The following is a 19,099-nucleotide window of genomic DNA, read 5'->3' as shown; positions in this document are numbered from 1 at the left end:
CCCCTTTCCCTACGCCTATCCCTTTAAAACAAGGGGTAAGGTGAAGGGGTATGCCTCTAGCCCTATGAATTGAGACACCCCTCTGCCTTACTGGAAAAAAAACTGCCCGTCTCAAACTGCCGACTTCATTGTTTCTCAACACGGCAACCGAAGCACAACTTGTTACAGTAGTCTGTTTGCTTTTATTTTCTCATCTTTCTGTGTAAATACAAAGAAATAGCAGTCGCAGATTTCTTCGACACATCGCAATCATGTCTGAGAATTTTGTGGTATTAATAATTAATTTGTAATTAATTAATGTTAATACTACTACTAATAAAAATGAATCATTAATAATAGTACTTAATATTGTTAATTTATTAATCATTAATTGATTGATTATTAATCGATTAATTACTAATTAAAATGAAATGTGAAATATATGAAATATCAGTCTGTGTGCAATGAATATACATTATACAAGTTTCACTTTTTGAATGGAATTACTGAAATAAACCATCTTTTTCATATTTTAATTATATGTTCAGCACCTGTATGTATGTTATGGGCTGTTGTATCTAGTTCTGTTAACCTTATTTCTTTTTCAAATTCTCCCATTTTTTGCAACCAGGAAATGTCTAAAGGAAATACCTTTAGACATTTCCTTGACAAATAATAACAGTCTATTAGGACGTCAGGTTATTCATTCATTCATCTTCTACCACTTAGTCCAATTAAGGGTCGCGGGGGCCTGGAGCCTAACCCAGCAGTCATAGAGCGCGAGGCGGGGTACAGCCAGGACAGGACGCCAGTCTGTCGAAGGGCCACAAATAGACAAACAAACACAGACACACCCACACACACACCTATGGACAATTTTAAAGATTCCAATCCACCTAACCTGCATGTCTTTGGATGTGGGAAGAAACCGGAACACCCGGAGGAAACCCATGCAAACACGGGGAGAACATGCAAACTCCACGTCAGGTTATGTGTTACATAAATACATGTGTGTGCATATATTTTACTCCCACTGATGAAACTTTTCCTCATTTTCTGCCTGAAAGCTTATTAGGAGACAAGTGTGTTCAGGGCTCCGTTTGTTTACAAAATACACACACGTGTTACAGACCTTGAAATCCAACAGCAGGGGTCGCTATTATCCAAAGATTTATGAACATACAAATGAACCTGCTTATCCTTTCTCATGATTTTCTCCATTGTGAGATATAAAAGTGTCTTATCGTAGAGTTCGTGTGTATGTGCATTATAACGCCTCAATATTCTTCAGAACGACAACATACGCAACATGCATCCAGCAGCATACACGTTGTTGTCATAGGCAATTGCCTGTAAAGTTTTTGGCAGGTTATAACTTTCTAAACAGTGTAATTTGTAATTAAGCCGCTTACATTTGCGCGGCTCTTTCTGTGCCATGTTTGTTTCTTTGGAGACAGCGGAAAGCTCCTCCTACCCCTCTAAATGGAGCGTGCATCCAGATCCACTCCGTTTGGAGGGGTTTGTAGCCCACCGCCTCACTCCAAAAAGAGAATTGAGACACCCCTCTGTCTCTTGTACCCATGCAAAACGGAGGGGAAGGTCCAAGGGGTAGAATTAAGATTCAGCCTCAGTGTGCATCATCGGACGTCTGATAATTGATACATATCATAATGTCAATACTTTTATGTGCTCATGGGTTCTTGTCTTCCGTTTTATGACTATTTTCTGTAAAAGTCCAAATTAATATTCTATTATTTCTGTTTTTTAAAAATATATTTTTATATATACTACTGGTGGTTGGCTCTCACTGTGGTATTGTATCACTTCCTGTTCCGGAGCACAGCGGTGTTTTGCTGTATCTGTTAGCTGTTTAATCTGCGTAGTTAGATCAATCTAGATAACAATTTGTTTCACAGTGTAATCTTCACGTGCCTTAACTAAAGCACTCCCTCTGCTGAATCACCTCTAAAATATTTACACATTATTCACTTTGTGTGTCTTTAGGAATCCGCTAGCTTAGCGCAGCTACTAGCTCTTAGCCGGTTTAGCATGGCGGCTTCTCCTGTCTCTCCTGCACTTTTCTGCTCTGGGTGTCAAATGTTTAGTTATTCCTCAGCCTCCTTTAGCAGTAATGGTACTTGTAATAAGTGTAGCTTATTCATAGCTTTGGAGGCCAGGCTGGGCGAATTGGAGACTCGGCTCCGCACCGTGGAAAATTCTACAGCTAGCCAGGCCCCTGTAGTCGGTGCGGACCAAGGTAGCTTAGCCGCCGTTAGCTGTCCCCCAGCAGATCCCGAGCAGCCGGGAAAGCAGACCGGCTGGGTGACTGTGAGGAGGAAGCACGGGCCTTGGGGGAGGATTAGCAGCAATCTTCCACTCCAGCTTATTAATTAATCAAAGACCCAGACAGAGCTTTAATTCATTTGAATGCTTGACTCTTAGTCTTGTCCATCCAAATTGGAAGTCTCAAAAACCAGTTTTATTTGTTGTTATCTATCGTCCACCTGGTCGTTACTGTGAGTTTCTTTGTGAATTTTCATCATAGTACAGAAACAGCATTAGTGAAGGTTACAAATGATCTTCTTATGGCCTCAGACAGTGGACTCATCTCTGTGCTTGTTCTGTTAGACCTCAGTGCTGCTTTTGATACTGTTGACCATCTGCCTCGAAGCGCCGTGGGTCGTCCTTACGGCGACACTACCAGAACAAAATCTCTCATCAGCCGTTAAAATGTTTACCGAAAACCAGCTGAATTTATCGAATGGTGTCCACTCAGTTGTGACTTACAGTTTTGAAAAAACTTTGATCAAACAAAGCACCAGTCTCTGAGCCATTCCTAAACAATGAAAAAACAACGAGAGGGTGGGCCACTCCTCACTCAAAGACTGCCCACAGGTGAATGACGTAACTGACAGGTGTGAAAAAACTCTCGCATGCCCACGAGGGTCCAAGCATGTCTGATGTAATCACACGTGATTCAAGTCCATATTTGAATATTTCATATTTGAAAGTGAGGTGCAGACTGACACTCACTGTCACCTGACAAACTTCTGATACAGATTGTGGATTTTGTGAACATTTGAATTTAATATTGAAAAGCCCATTTGGTGTATATTTTGCATTATATCTCAATCAAAGTGCTTCAATCACTGTCATTTGTGACAGTGAGGTGCAAACGGACACTCTCAATAAGTAGACTAAGTCTGACCCACATCTGATACATTTATTACAGATTTAGTGGATATTTGATTTGAACATTGAAAAGCTCTTTTTATCTATATTTTGTATTATACAACCCCAATTCCAATGAAGTTGGGACATTGCCGCAACACCGCCTTTAAATCATGGGACAGGGCCCTATACAGCGCGGCCAGGTCCAATCTGAAACAAGGCATCAGAGAGGAAAAGCACCTTTTTGGAGTTGCACTCAAATCTCCTTGTAATGCAAATTACAATGACAATAAAGGCGATTCTGATTCTGATTGTGTAAAATGTAAATAAAAACAGAATACAATGATTTGCAAATCCTCTTCAACCTATATTCAATTGAATAAACCACATTGTTCAAACTGATAGACTTTTTTGTTTTTGAGCAAATATTTTCTCATTTTGAAATGGATGCCTGCAACACATTTCAAAAAAGTTGGGACAAAAGACTGGCAAAGTTGCTGAATGCTCAAAGAATGCCTGTTTGGAACAGGTGAACAGGTTAATTGGATACAGCTGAGTGTCATGATTGGGTATAAAAGAAGTATGTATCCCCAGAAGGCTCAGCCATTCACAAGCAAGGTGAGGTGAGGATCACCACTTTGTGAACAACTGCATGAAAAAATAGTCCAGCAGTTTAAGAACAACGTTTCTCAACGTTTAATTGCAAGGAATTTAGGAATTCCATCATCTACAGTCCCTAATATAATCAGAAGATTCACAGAATCTGGAGAACTTCCTATACTATACGTAAGCGGCAAGGCTGAAAACCAACATTGAATGCCCGTGACCTTCGATCCCTCAGGCGGCACTGCATTAAAAACCAACATCATTGTGTAAAGGATCTTACTGCATGGGCTCCGAAACACTTCAGAAAACCACTGTCAGTTTACACAGTTTGTCGCTACAAGTGCAAGATAAAACTCGACCATGCAAAGCAAAAGCCAAACATCAACAACATCCAGAAACACCGCCCCCTTCTCTGGGCTTGAGCTCATTTGAAATGGACAGAGGCAAAGTGGAAAAGTGTGCTGTGGTCTGATGAGTCCACGTTTCAAATTGTTTTTGTCTTCTGGACAAGAGGGAAAAAGACCATCCAGACTGTTACCAGCACAAAGTTCAAAAGCCAGCACCTGTAATGGTATGGGGGTGTGTTAGTGCCCATGGCATGGACAACTTACACATCTGTCATGGCACCATCAATGCTGAAAGGTACATCCAGGTTTTGGAGCAACACATGCTGCCATCCAAGCAACGTCTTTTACAGGGACGTCCCTGCTTAGTTCAGCAAGACAATGCCAAGCCACATTCTGCACATGTTACAACAGTGTGGCTTCGTAGTAAAAGAGTGCGGGTACTAGACTGGCCTGCCTGCAGTCCAGACCTGTCGCCCATTGAAAATGTGTGGCACATTATGAAGCACAAAATATGACAACGGAGACCCCGGACTGTTGAACAACTGAAGTCGTACATAAAGCAAGAATGGGAAAGAATTCCACCTACAAAGCTTCAACAATTAGTGTCCTCAGTTCCCAAACGCTTATTGAGTGTTGTTAGAAGGAAAGGTGATGTAACACAGTGGGAAACATACCACTGTCCCAGCTTTTTAGAAACATGTTGCAGGCATCCATTTCAAAATGAACAAATATTTGCACAAAAACAATAAAGTTTTTCAGTTTGAACATTAAATATCTTGTCTTTCTGGTGTATTCAATTGAATATAGGTTGAAGAGGATTTGCAAATCATTGTATTCTGTTTTTATTTACATTTTACACAACGTCCCAACTTCATTGGAATTGGGGTTGTACCTCTGCTGCCCTGTCAGGTTGAACCGGCTACTTTAAGTAGTTGTCTGAGGCTGATCCTTCTCCTGGGATGTTACATAGTTCTGACATCAGGGTTCTTGAAGCTGATTGTCCAGTCAGTTGTGAACCACCAAATCTTGCTGAGATCTCAAAGGCCATAAAACAGCTGATAGCAGGGAAGAATCTGGGCGTCTGTGGGACTGGAGCTGAGCTCCTCCTGGTGGTTGAAGTTGCTGTTCTCCTTCTACTGCAGTCTGTTTTTCCTATGTGGGAGACAAGTGTCTTACCTACAAACTGGAAGAAAGGAGGATTTGACCCTCCGCCTGAAAGAAGTGACCTCTGACTGACAGAATGTTTGACTTTATGATGTCACGACCATCCAAAGAACAGCAGAGGGCACCATTGTTGTTTGAACTGGAACAGAGTCAAATCAGCATCAGATCATCACAGCTGATTCAGTTCAGATCTGCTCTGGGATTTGGCACAAGTTTTACACTTGATGCCCTTCCTGATGTAACTCCACTGTGACCTGGAGAAACACACACAGACCCTGGTCTTCATCCAAGTACTAATCTGGACCCGCTCTGCTAAGCGTCTGAGATCTAACTGGATCAGGCACAGAGCAGCTTGACTGTGCAGCTTCAATAATTCTTGTCACAGATTAAATTTTGTTGGATGCTTCAAAATCCGTAATGCTGTTGGACGTGGAAGCTCCACACAAATACCTGAAAACGCTTCCTGATCTCTGACCTGACAAACTGATGGTCTTTGGAATTTGGACAAATCTGCACATATGTGATGGTGAGTCCAGCTGGATTCAGTCCAACAGTGATGAAAAACCACAAAAGCTTGGAGGCCAACAGTTTGATTGTTTATGTTACATTTGGCTCCATCTGCTGGCTGAAAGTGGGCATGTTCATGAATGGCATCCATTATTCACAAGAAATAAAATTAATTCCACAAAAGGATGACGTGTGACAGAAAAGAGACCTTTGATGAAGTGATGACGATAAACGTGCTCCTTTGTGCTTCCCAGTGTTTTCCCGTGACTTGGGTGTCTCCCACTGGTCCTCTGAATCACTGTTTTCTCCTCCACAATCCTCTGGAAGTCTGTGAACCTGTTGGCCCATTTGTCTTTGTCCCTGTTTGTACCTCCATAAATGACAAATATCTTCCAGTTGTCTGTTTCAATTTAGATCACTAAAATATTGTGTAAACATGATGGAGTATTTTGGTCACAAGTTACTCGTAGTTGTGCTGACGTCCAAGCTGGTCCTTGGGAGGGACTTGTCCTCCAGGCAGTCCAGTGTTCACAGTGAAGGATGGCCAAACTGACAACCAGGATGTGAAGTCCAGAGTCTCAACTAAACAGACCACACGAGTCAAATCCAGATTAGGCACTGAAATAGGACTTAACCCAGTTGTCGCCTGAACCTTGAAGATTGAGACGGTTGTTCCTGTCCCTGTCAGACAAAGTCGTCTCTAATGACCAGTTCTCATCATCTCTGGGTGATTGTGGAATTCATGATCATGAAAGAGTGAAAATTTTTTGTGTGATTTTAGGTCCAGCATTGTCTTTGGACCTGCATATTCAAGAGGCGACCAAGACGGACTGTCTTCATGTCCACAGCATTTAATGAACTTGACCGATCCTGGTGATGTCCAATGGTCCCACACTGATTCATGACTGTAATCTGTTATGTTGTGGTCTGATCCATAAAAGTAGATGTTCAGAAGACGACAGCCAGGTTTGAACCAGACTGAGGATGTTTGGTCGCATCTCTCCCTCAGTTGTCTTCTTGTAACTACAGGAGCAGATTCTCAGGTTTTGTTTGACATCAGATGGTGAGTTAGGGACAGAACTTGTTAAACCCTGTGACCCTCACGTATCTTCTCAGAATATTTTTTTTTTCTTTTCAATTTTGAGAAAAGCTTCCAGTTGGACAAAATATATCAGTTTCTACAGAAAGGACAGGATTTACATCTGGAAGCTGTGAGGAAACTTTCCAGCCTCAGTGTGGAAAAGTCACAGTTTAGACTTTAGGATTCTTGGACCTGGTGGTCAAAGTCCACAGCTGGTTTGCTGCTTTCGGGAACATCTGATCTGGACAGAAAGAGACGACTGAGGAAATCATGTTTCCGTTTATGGCATGCAGAGATTTCCCTATCTGCTGGAGAACGGACTCAGTGAGAGCGACTTAGAATCCCGTAGAGGGAGGAGGATCACTGGTACCAGCGAGCTATGAGGAGACAGAACAGGACGTGGACATCTGTCAAATAACAGCAGCTGCATGAACAGATCCCGAGTTCCTGATCATATAAATGATCCTCACTGCAGACACCAGAAACACAGACAGGAAGTCAACATTTAACATCTTCAGTCAGGATCAAAGCTCTTCATTTAGTGGTGCTGATGGAGGAGCCGTCACTGTTTCACGGCGGGCCGTCCTGGCAAAACTGTGGAAGGGAAACACAACCAACAAGGTCAGTGTGAGGTCCTGTGTGGACGGACAGTCAAGCCCACTGTGGGACTCTCAGGGGGACCAACAAGAAGACCATGAAAACCAGTTTGAGTGTTCAGACCAATGATGCAGGTTGATGTGAACATGAAGCTGTTTGTGTTCAGACATCATGTGAGTAAACTGTTTCTGATTGGTCCACAGAGTGAAGCAGCAGAGCTCAGAGGTTCTCAGGGTTCCATCTGCTCAGCAGCATCAAAGACGCCTGAACCACATGTTTACGGTCTGTTGACGTCCATCTGATGTCCTCATTGGACAGTTTGTTCATAATGTCTCCATGCTGCAGAACAAACACTTTGATGATGTTTATTCTCATATTTATGTTCATCAGTGCATCATTCATGGATTCATCAACACTGACAGACTGACTGTTGTTATTATTGTTGTTTAAAGTGAGAATTTGTTAATGTTTTTTTTATATATAAATTCAGAAAAATGACAATCTCAAGAGTTTAACTTTTCAGTCTGTTTTTAATTGAACTGGATTTTCTGGACAAAATCCAGAGAATCTCATACAGTGAAAAATATAATGTGGAGACAAAATCCACACTTGTCACAAAGTGATGAGTTTCTTCATTCATGTTGATGTTCTGTTGCAGAACATCGAAGAGCACATGGGGATGTTTATGAAAAAGGAGCTGAAGATGATCCAGAAGTTTCTGACAAATGATGCAGAATACTTGGAGAGTCAGTGTGAGGATGAGGAGCAGAGGAACATCCGACTGGTTTTCCTGGACCTCACAGTGGCCTTCATGAGGAGCATGAATTATGATGAGCTGGCTGACTGTCTGCAGAGCAGTAAGAGGACTTCTGTCCACATTTAACACAGACACTAAATGACACTTGATGTTTGTCCATTTGAAATATATTGATGTGTGAATTCTGTCAGGGAAACAGGAAGTGATGTCATCATTCAGTAACTGATCTGTGCTGTTTGTTCTTTCAGGAACTCGTACTGAAGTTTGTCGTCGTAGATTCAAATCTAACATGAAGCAGAAGTTTGAGCGTGTGTTTGAGGGGATCTCTAAAGCAGGAAAGACGACTCTTCTGAAGGAGATCTACACAGAGCTCTACATCACAGAGGGCGGGGCTTCAGAGGTCAACCAGGAACATGAAGTCAGACAGATTGAAGCAGCATCCAGGAAAACAGACTCACCACAAAGAACCATCACATGTGAAGACATCTTTCAAGCCTCAGCTGACACTCAGCCACCAATCAGAACAGTGCTGACAAAGGGCGTGGCCGGCATCGGGAAAACAGTCTTAACACAGAAGTGGACTCTGGACTGGGCTGAAGGACGAACCAACCAGGACTTCCACTTCATATTTCCATTCACTTTCAGAGAGCTGAATGTGCTGAAAGAGAAGAAGTTCAGCTTGGTGGAACTTGTTCATCACTTCTTTCCTGAAACCAAAGAAGCAGGAATCTGCAGCTTCCAGCACTTCCGGGTCTTGATCATCTTGGATGGTCTGGATGAGTGTCGCCTCCCTCTGGACTTCCACAGCAATGACATCCTGACTGATGTCACAGAGTCAAGCTCAGTGGATGTTCTGCTGACAAACCTCATCAGGAGGAACCTGTTTCCCTCTGCTCGCCTCTGGATCACCACACGACCTGCAGCAGCCAATCAGATCCCTCCTGAGTGTGTGGACATGGTGACAGAGGTCAGAGGCTTCACTGACCCTCAGAAGGAGGAGTACTTCAGGAAGAGATTCAGAGATGAGGAGCAGTCCAGAAGAATCATCTCCCACATGAAGACATCACGAAGCCTCCACATCATGTGTCACATCCCAGTCTTCTGCTGGATCACTGCTACAGTTCTGGAGGACATGTTGGACACCAGAGACACACCAGAGTTGCCAGACACCCTGACTGAGATGTACATCTACCTCTTGATGGTTCAGTCCAGAGTGAAGAAGGTCAAGTATGATGGAGGAGCTGAGACAGATCCACTGTGGAATCCAGAGAACAGGGAGATGATTGTGTCTCTAGGAAAACTGGCTTTTGAGCAGCTGCAGAAAGGGAACCTGATCTTCTATGAAGAGGACCTGATAGAGTGTGGCATCAATATCAGAGCAGCCTCAGTGTACTCAGGAGTCTTCACACAGATCTTTATAGAGGAGAGAGGACTCTACCAGGACAAGGTCTTCTGCTTCATCCATCTGAGTCTTCAAGAGTTTCTGGCTGCTCTTTATGTCCATCTGACCTTCATCCAGTCTGGAGTCAATCTGCTGTCCAAAGAACAAGCAACATCCAGAAGATCTAAGACATCTGAAGATAAACTTGAACTAACACATCTCCATCAGAGTGCTGTGGACGAGGCCTTACAGAGTCCAAATGGACACCTGGACTTGTTCCTGCGCTTCCTTCTGGGTCTTTCCCTGCAGACCAATCAGACTCTTCTACGAGGCCTGATGACACAGACAGACAGAATCTCAGAGACCAATCAGGAAACAGTCAAGTTCATCAAGAAGACGCTCAATAAGAAACTGCCTGCAGAGAGAAACATCAATCTGATCCACTGTCTGAATGAACTGAAGGATTGTTCTCTACTGGATCAGCTCCAGCAGCTCCTGAACTCTGGATGTCTCTTTGAAGATGGTCTGTCTGGTTCTTCTTTATCAGCTCTGGCCTTCATCTTACTGTCCTCAGATCAACATCTGGACGTGTTTGACCTGAAAAAATACAAACCTTCACATGAGGCTCTTCAGCTGCTGCTGCCAGTGATCAAAGAATCTAAAAAAGTTTTGTAAGTACAGAGACACTTTGACATTTGAACTGTGGGTGTAACAGATCACAGAACTCACAGATCAGATCAAGACTTAAAGTCACGGTTTCAAATAAAAAATAAGCGGTACAAGCGGCCAAATTAGGTTTCCTGAGGATGCTGGCTGGTGTCTCCCTTAGAGGTCAGGTGAGATGCTCGGTCATTCATAAGGAGCTCGGAGTTGAGCTGCTGCTCCTTCCTTTCTATAATATATGATGAGAAAAGAGCAGCAACAGTTAGTGAGTGAAATATAATCTTGTTCAGCAGGAGAATAATTTGCTTTTTTCTTAACTGTCTCCACCTTTTTTTCCTTAAACTCTAGGACGCGATCACAAAAGGGATTCTGTAAAAAGGTAGATGATGAACAGTTTATGATTTAACTGTGAAAATTTTTCAGTCATTTGTTTGCTTGTTGTTGTTGTTTTGTTGTTTTTCTTTAATCTGTGTCACTGGCTGGTTGTTCTCTCTGGTTTCTAATCCAGCAAGGAGGAAAATGCTCCAAAACAGCTGTTGTGTTTCATATACAGGGTGAACACCAAAACAGTCCTTGGTTTTAAATATTTATACTATCAAAATTTACATGAATAATTTTACAATTTTGGTATCTACAGTTGCAGAAACTCATCAAGTTTCATGTGGGATTAGTCAATTTCATAGACATTCGATGTTTGCTCCTCTTGTTGCTCAGCAAACATCAAGGTGATAATCAAGCTTGCCCTTACCAAAAAATAGTACTGATAAGTATATAAAAAGTAAACTAGAAGTATACTTGAAACATACTTGCATATACTACTTTTTGGTAAGGGTGGTCCAGACTCGTTCCAGCATATCCGGCATGATCGAGTGTCCAGCTTCAGTGACGTGTTCCTGCAGGTGAAATAAACCAATCCCACATGAATCTTGATAAGTTTCTACAACTGTAGATACCAAAATTGTAAAATCTTTCATGTCACTTTTGATATTATAAATAGCCAGGAGTGTTTTTTGTGTTCACCCTGTAGTATGTAAAAACTCGCAAAAAATAAGCATTTTTAAAACCAAAAACACTGATTTTGGAACCAGATAACTCCTGAAGGGATTTACACACGTCAGCGTGGGAATCACATTACTTGAGGTCAAAGGTAACTTCCTGTCTCACACGTTCACGCACACGTCCTCCAACATATAGCGTTAAAAATAAAAAAAAATATTCATCCTGGAATCCCCTAGATAAATACGGTCTCTTCATTAAAATGAGCTGCAGTTTTACAGATGCTTCTAAAATAAACTGATATTATGATGTTTGGATTTCAGGATTTCTGGGCGACCTTATAGATTTAAAGAACAAAGAAAACAAGATGCCCAGTTTTTAAAGAATAATTTGAAATAGTTTGTTACATTAAATTACAACATGAACAGTGTGTGTCTGTTGTTATTTTGGCTGCTCCTGTTTTGTACGGGGTGAAAACAGCAGATACAGCCAGAGCCGCATTGGTATGAACTCGCTCTGTGCACGTGAACGCACCAAAGCTTTTTCTGCTCACACTTTGATTTCACTGAAACTCTGCATTGAGATATACTCAGTTATTCCTTTAAAAACAACTTACAGGGACAATAAATCTGTATTTCACACTGTGATGGAAACTTTGGAGTTAAATCACAGTTCATATGTGAGCTGAACCGGGGGGGGGGGGGGGGGGTCATCTGTGATCTGTTCCATCACTAATTTGAACAGAGACTTAATTTCTCTGATTTTAAAGTGAAAATCTTTCTTGTTTTGAATCGTCTCTGCAGGTTATCTGTCTGTTATCTGTCAGAGAGAAGCTGTGAAGTTCTGTCTACAGTTCTCAGCTCTCAGTCCTCCAGTCTGACAGAACTGGACCTGAGTCAGAACCGGCTGCAGGATTCAGGAGTGAAGCTGCTGTCTGCTGGACTGGAGAGTACACACTGTCACCTGGAGACTCTCAGGTCAGGATTTAGTTTCTGCTTCAAACGCTTCAAAACGTCTCTCTGAATTCTAAACTGTTTCATCAGATTCATTTTCACATCAACGCTCAGATATGTCGTCTGAACCACAACTAAAGGATTTCAGTCTCTGCTGGAAACACATCAGGGTGGAGCAGCGGGTATTACTTGTCTCACAGCAAGAAGGTCTTAGGTTCAATTCCCACCAAAGTCCAGGTCCAGTCTGTGTGGAGTTTCCATGTTGTCTCCGTATCTGTGAGGTTTTTCCTGACTTTAAAAACAGGTTATCTTCAGGCTCCTCCCACTGCCCTTGAACAAGGTAGTGTGTGTAAACCTGCCCTGAGCCTGAATACTGAGTATGTCGTCAGTTAGTAGATACGACCCAACCACTATTGCAGTACTAACTAGAAGTAATCAAGTAGTTTTTCTTCTTCTGGAGACCAGGTGACTGACTCTCATTATTATCCACATTGATTGATTGATTGATTGACTGTTCAACTAACCCGGTCTGCTGCTTCTCTCCAACTTCACTTTACATCAACAAACGTTCCCAGGAATTGAGTCCACGTCACTCCAGACAGCTCAGTCCACTCAGTTTGAATTTGACTTTTTACCTCCAGACACCATGAAATAAGATTTTTATTTTAACATTCAGAGATAATTTATTTCATTTAAAGCATGAGGTCCAGGCTGCTAAGCTAACATTAGCTTCTTCATCAGGACCCTGAAATCTGAATGAGAAAGAATCAGGGTTGTATCATCTGCAAACATTTGACAAATCATTCACATCAATAAGAAATAATAATGGACTGCAACAGACTCTGTATGATGGACACAAAAAAGGATGGGGTCACCTGGCTGGGTTGTCCAGGTGTGGGTGTTGTTGTTTTGGGGTTTCCCCAGTGAAGCAGAGGGCTGCCTCAGTGTGACATCATGTGGCAGAAAGGAATCTGACTGCCATTTGTGACCTTCAGAGGATCCAGGCTTCTTGGAGACTCTGAGTGGGATCCTGGAAAAGGTTCCTGCTGGAGACTCCTCAGTCGTACTTGGGGACGTCAGCGCTCACGTGGACGACGAAGAAGAAACTCATGAGACCGTTGGTCACGGATCACCGGTGCTCCCAGTTTTTAAACATTTGGATTCATCTGTCAGTAACAGAATACACAGACACACACAGAACACCATGAGCTCCAAACTGATGGATTCTGACACAGATTTGGAATTAACTGGTCAGAAAGGACCAACACAGCTGTTCCACAAAGGGAACACAATGACCTGTCAATCAAAGTAACCCCACCCCAATTCAGAATGTTATGGTGTAAAATATGTCAAACTGAAGAAAAATCTCTCCCATACATGGAGGAGGAAACTATAGAGTCTAAAACCGTTTCAGTACCAAGGTATAAACATGTTTATGTTGGACATTTTAACATGGACTTCTATGGAAAGTAAGTCTTTTTTGGAACCTGACCCATGTGTTCATTCAAGGAACTGCAAGACTTTCCACTTCTGTGTTTTCTTCATTTCAGACAGGTGGAAGTTGAGGCTTGGTTCTTGGATGTTGTGCTGCACACTGCACTCTAGTGGTTACACTGTGTTGAGCAGTTGATTAGAAACATGAAATGTGTGGGATTAATTTAAGTTGATCTTAATTCTCAGCACGAGGAGTTGGAAGCTTCAGGCACCTCATGATTCCATTCAGTTACCATCCAGAGGGCCGTGGTTCAATTATCAATGAGTTATCAATACATTTTGATTGGTCTTTTTTCTTACTGTGTGACTGCTTGGTACTTTTCCAAGCAGAGTTTTGTGTGGATCCACTGTGTGTCTGTCTTTCAGGAGTTCTAAATTCTTAAACTCAGGGTTCCTGGGGTTTAGTTTCCCTGTGAAAACTTCTTGTATGGCTTCAGACTGACTCCTGTTTGGATAATGACCAAACTTTGTTGTACGGCTGATTTGCTGCAGAAATTGTGACACCAGGCCTCTGTTCTCATGTTGTTTCCTTTTCATTGCACTTTGGGTTCAGCGGGACGAACTGAGCGCATGTGCACTCCAACACACTGCTGCACAGCGCACACTCAAATAGAAATATCTGTGAGATTTTAGCTGATCTGATACGATCCTCAGTAATCACTGATCTGGATGATTCTTGGCACTTTATGAAACAACAGAATGAGTCTGCTTTCAGCAGAGTCTTTAACATGCTGATGCACTGTGAAGATAAATGCGGAGATTTTGCTGAGTGCAAACAAACACACAGTCACACAGTTCTTGTGTGTGTGTTTTTAGATTCTGAAGTCCAAACTGTCCACATGCAGTCAGAACTTGTTGCTCGGTGCTTCGTGTCCTGTGGTGTGTCACATTTATCACAGTCTTGTTTGGTCTTCACGCTGTGCGCCGTCTCCTCCCAGGTTTTGGAGCAGACCGGGTGAAGTGAAGGCTGATGGGAAATGTTCTGAAATCAAAAGTATATTACGGCTTTAAGAAGGACCTGAGTAAAAGTAGAAACAGGTTTCCATCAGGAAGGTGAAAAGTTTATCGGTGGCCAGCAGCTGAATTCCAACCCCATTTATAAAATAGATGATTGATATTTGAGGATCAATTTCACAGCACATGACTGTAAACATCTAAATCCACTGAAGAATCATGTTGGACTATATAAAAACACTTTGTGTCCAAAGCTGGTTTCTGGATCCTGTCTGAGGTGCAGAACGATCTGAACCTTTGCATGACGACACAAATCTGTTTCTTGTTGATTTTGTCTTCAGGCTGAGTTTGTGTGATCTGTCAGAGAGAAGCTGTGAAGTTCTGAGCTCAGTTCTCAGCTCTCAGTCCTCCAGTCTGAGAGAACTGGACCTGAGTAACAACGATCTGCAGGATTCAGGAGTGAAGCTGCTGTCTGCTGGACTGGAGAGTCCACACTGTCACCTGGAGACTCTCAGGTCAGGACTCATCCATGTGTGCAGCAGCTCCATAAATCAGAGTGAAGCTGCAGCTTTGCTCCCTGTCATGTTGTGTGAGTGTTGATGGATCTCAGTGTTTGAACCACAGTCATGAGCTCATCCTGCAGCAGACATCAGTGTGTCCGTGCTGCTGCAAAGTGGGGACGTCCTGACACTGTCCTCACATTGTGTCTGCTTGTTTGTGTGTCTGCAGGCTGTCAGGCTGTCTGATCACACATGAAGGCTGTGCTTCTCTGGCCTCAGCTCTGACCTCCAACCCCTCCCATCTCAGAGAGCTGGACCTGAGCTACAACCATCCAGGAGACTCAGTCAAGCTGCTGGATCCACTCCGGACTCTGGACTCTCTCAGGTATGGACTGGGTCTGGTGGAAGAGCTCCGTGTGGTTCCTGTGGACCTGACACACCGAGCTGACCTCAAACACTTCACACTGACAAACAGCGACTCAGCAAACTCTCTGTGCCGACTCATTGTTCCTGTTTGACATGAACACGTGACAGAGATCCAGCTGATGGTCAGCTGACCTCTAACATACATGTGTGTATGTTCTGCTCACGTGTTTGAGGAAATCATTTGTTAGTCGTTCACACATTCTGGTGCAAAGACAAAGAAAAACAGTCGTCGATCATTTTCACTGTCAGTCTGTTCAGAGTCACATGTTTCAAAGAGGAATGGAGACAAAAAGCTTCATTTCTCTGAAGCAGGAGTCACCAACTTGCTCCTGGAGATCACCTCTCACAGGCGTCACATGAAAGAGCTTCAGAAAAGCTTCTTCATGGAACATCTCTGAGCTCCAACAAAACTTTGAGTTTTTAGGCTGAAGAATTCAAAGTTTGAGGTTTGTGTCTCCAAATTACTGCAGTTTTTCAGCTTCTGGACCATTAAAGGTTCACTTGTTCTGGATGATAGAAAATCTTCAAGTACCATCAGTGGTTCTGCAGTAAATCATTAGTTTCACAGCCAGTTTTCTTTGGAGATGAACACGAACATTTTCTTGGACTTCATTTCCATCAATCCTTCAGAAATCCAAACAGTCTGATACTGTGGAGTAAATCTGTGTGCAGCAGGCAGCTCTCAAAAACTGAGTGACTGAGAGTGAGGGAAGCCACCAAGACACCCAGACAGCTCTGAAGGACTTATAGGCTTCTGTGGCTGTGATTGGAGAAACTGTGCAGAGTCAAACATTTTTCTGAGACAGAAAATCTGATCTGGTCTGTCTGTGGACTCGTGGACACCGCCATCTTACAAAGGGATCACTCACTAATACTGCATGCTGATTGGTCCAAATCAATGTGGACGTCATTCTGCACCAACTGGAACGAAAAAGCACCAAATTTAAAACAAGATTTTTTTAAATAAAAACTGCAGAAAATAATTTTTTCAAACATAAAACTTAAATTTAGTTCTTGATGATCTTTGAAACATGTAGTTTTAGTTCTGGAGGATCTGCTCCAATATGAGGGGACATGTAACGCCTGCAGCTGATTGGCTGAACACACCTGACTTAATGAGCAGTAGGCGGAGCCTGGAGAGTCAGGTGACCTCCAGGAGCAGGGTTGGTGAGCCCTGATTGGTTAAATCCACTTCAACAGATTTTCACCAGAATCTTCAAACCTGAAAAAGCCAAAAGTTGTTGTTTGCTGCTGATCAGCACAGTTAGAGGTGATCAATAATCAATTATCCATTTGGAGCGATGAGTGTGTTAGAAGAGAAGAACTAAAGTGTGTGGATGAGATCAATGTCATGTTGATGTTTCCATGATTAAAGACCATGTGTTGCTCCGCCCCCTCCTCCTTTCAGGGTGGATCCTGGTGGAGTCCGATGGCTGAGACCAGGTCTGAGGAAGTGTAAGTGTCTTTGTACTTTGATCCATCTGTTTCCATAGAAACCACCCTCTGTGACATCACTCATTCAAGTCCTACTGACACTGAAGCAGAGTTCAACATGGAGGCTGCTACAAACCATAAATTGATCACTCTGACTGTGTCGTGGTGTCGATTGATGAACTGATCGATTGATAACTGTGTCGTGGTGTTGATCGATTGATGAACTGATCGATTGATAACTGTGTCGTGGTGTTGATCGATGAACTGATCGATTGATAACTGTGTCGTGGTGTCGATCGATCGATGAACTGATCGATTGATAACTGTGTCGTGGTGTCGATCGATCGATGAACTGATCGATTGATAACTGTGTCGTGGTGTCGATCGATCGATGAACTGATCGATTGATAACTGTGTCGTGGTGTCGATCGATCGATGAACTGATCGATTGATAACTGTGTCGTGGTGTCGATCGATCGATGAACTGATCGATTGATAACTGTGTCGTGGTGTCGATCGATTGATGAACTGATCGATTGATAACTGTGTTGTGGTGTTGATTGATGAACTGATCGATTGATAACTGTGTTGTGGTGTTGATTGATGAACTGATCGATTGATAACTGTGTTGTGGTGTTGATTGATGACCTGATCGATTGATAACTGTGTTGTGGTGTTGACTGATGACCTGATCGATTGATAACTGTGTTGTGGTGTTGATTGATGAACTGATCAATTGATAACTGTGTTGTGGTGTTGATTGATGAACTGATCGATTGATAACTGTGTTGTGGTGTTGATTGATGAATTGATTGATTGATAACTGTGTTGTGGTGTTGATTGATGAATTGATCGATTGATAACTGTGTTGTGTTTTGTTCCATCAGATTTCTCTGAACTCTCTCTGGATCCAAACTCAGCGAACAGAAAACTCAAACTGTCCAAAAATAACACAAAGGTGGAACATGTGGACGAGGATCAATCATATCCTGATCATCCAGACAGATTTGACCTTTGCCCTCAGGTCCTGTCTTCAACTGGTCTGACTGGTCGCTGTTACTGGGAGGTCAAGAGGAGAGGAGAGGTTTTTATATCAGTGACTTACAGAAGAATCAGAAGGAAAGGAGACAGAGAGGACTGTGAGTTTGGACATAATGATCAGTCCTGGATTCTGTTCTGCTCTGATCATTATTACTTTGTCCGACACAATAACAGACAAACAGTCCTTCCTCGCTTCCCTTCGTCCTCTCACAGAGTCTCAGTGTTTGTGGACTGTCCTGCTGGCACTCTGTCCTTCTATGAAGTCTCCTCTGACTCTCTGATCCACCTCCACACCTTCTGCTGCACGTTCACTGAACCTCTGTGTGCAGGGTTCAGGTTTGGGTTCTGGTCTGGTTCTGGTTCCTCTGTGTGGACTGTAGGACGGAGAGTCTCCTCCTGTGGACACAAACACTCGATCATGAGTGTTTGGACAGTAAATGTCCAGCTGGTTTGTCTTTAATGTCTTAGTGGTTGTAAACTAACGTGATCTTTGGCGCCCCCTTCTGGCTGACGTATGATCCAGACACCGACGTGTTTTTGGTTCTGTGTCAGCGATATTGTGCCTTTAAAACGTACAGCTAGCCTGTGCAGTGTTACCACACAGTCCAGACCAAAATCTGGACATTGGCAGAGTCCACACTGTGTCAAAACCCAGCTTGCTGGACTTGGACTTCTTCAAACAACTGAACCGAGTTAATTACAGCCGACAAGAGACGGCAGCTCCGGATACACGTGAGCGCCGATGCCGACGGAGCTATTCACGGAACGTCGGAAGAGGATGAGAGAGAAAAGAGAGGCCGGTTCAAGGCTAGAGCTAAAAGACCACAGCTGCCTAGTCTGTTAGTAGCTCGAGTCTGCTCATAGGTTAAAACCTAGAACTACCAGATCACAGTCTAGTTTCTTACCAGCTGATGTCCACTCCTCGGCTAAAGCTAAAAAAATTGATTTCAGCTGCAGAATCAATCACTGTCGATCTGAGTGTTTGACCTATTTTTGTGTTTTATAGTTTTTAACCATCAAGTACTCAAAGAAAATAGAACAGTGCTGT

At 42.9% G+C, this 19,099-nt stretch overlaps 1 protein-coding gene and 1 long non-coding RNA gene across 2 annotated transcripts in view; one reads left to right on the top strand and one right to left on the bottom strand.

Moving 5' to 3' along the window:
* LOC117504894 overlaps positions 1-7,714 on the bottom strand; it is a 797,517-nt gene extending 789,803 nt beyond the window's left edge. Inside the window, exon 1 of the long non-coding RNA XR_004558953.1 lies at positions 7,654-7,714. This is a non-coding gene — a long non-coding RNA (uncharacterized LOC117504894). The remainder of the gene's footprint in view (positions 1-7,653) is intronic.
* A 411-nt stretch (positions 7,715-8,125) lies between these two features.
* Positions 8,126-18,794, top strand: LOC117505364 (NLR family CARD domain-containing protein 3-like). The gene is made up of 8 exons (XM_034165008.1): positions 8,126-8,309; positions 8,458-10,261; positions 10,420-10,426; positions 12,189-12,226; positions 14,992-15,165; positions 15,380-15,535; positions 16,985-17,031; positions 17,898-18,794. Exons 1-8 carry the CDS (start codon positions 8,126-8,128, stop codon positions 18,509-18,511), a joined length of 3,024 nt encoding a protein of 1,007 aa, XP_034020899.1. The 3' UTR covers positions 18,512-18,794.
* The last annotated feature ends 305 nt before the right edge of the window (positions 18,795-19,099 follow it).

The sequence above is a fragment of the Thalassophryne amazonica genome, chromosome 23 (genome assembly GCF_902500255.1).
Source record: "Thalassophryne amazonica chromosome 23, fThaAma1.1, whole genome shotgun sequence".
NCBI lineage: Eukaryota > Metazoa > Chordata > Actinopteri > Batrachoidiformes > Batrachoididae > Thalassophryne > Thalassophryne amazonica.
This window is presented reverse-complemented; position numbering and strand designations above follow the sequence as displayed.

What these genes read in the sequence shown, in the direction of transcription:
- LOC117505364 (XM_034165008.1), top strand. Translation starts at nt 8,126, where the DNA reads ATGGGGATGTTTATGAAAAAGGAGCTGAAGATGATCCAGAAGTTTCTG. An exon ending in TGTCACCTGGAGACTCTCAG is followed by an intron (nt 12,227 to 14,991) that starts GTCAGGATTTAG and finishes TTTTGTCTTCAG; the next exon opens with GCTGAGTTTGTGTGATCTGT. An exon ending in CGGACTCTGGACTCTCTCAG is followed by an intron (nt 15,536 to 16,984) that starts GTATGGACTGGG and finishes TCCTCCTTTCAG; the next exon opens with GGTGGATCCTGGTGGAGTCC.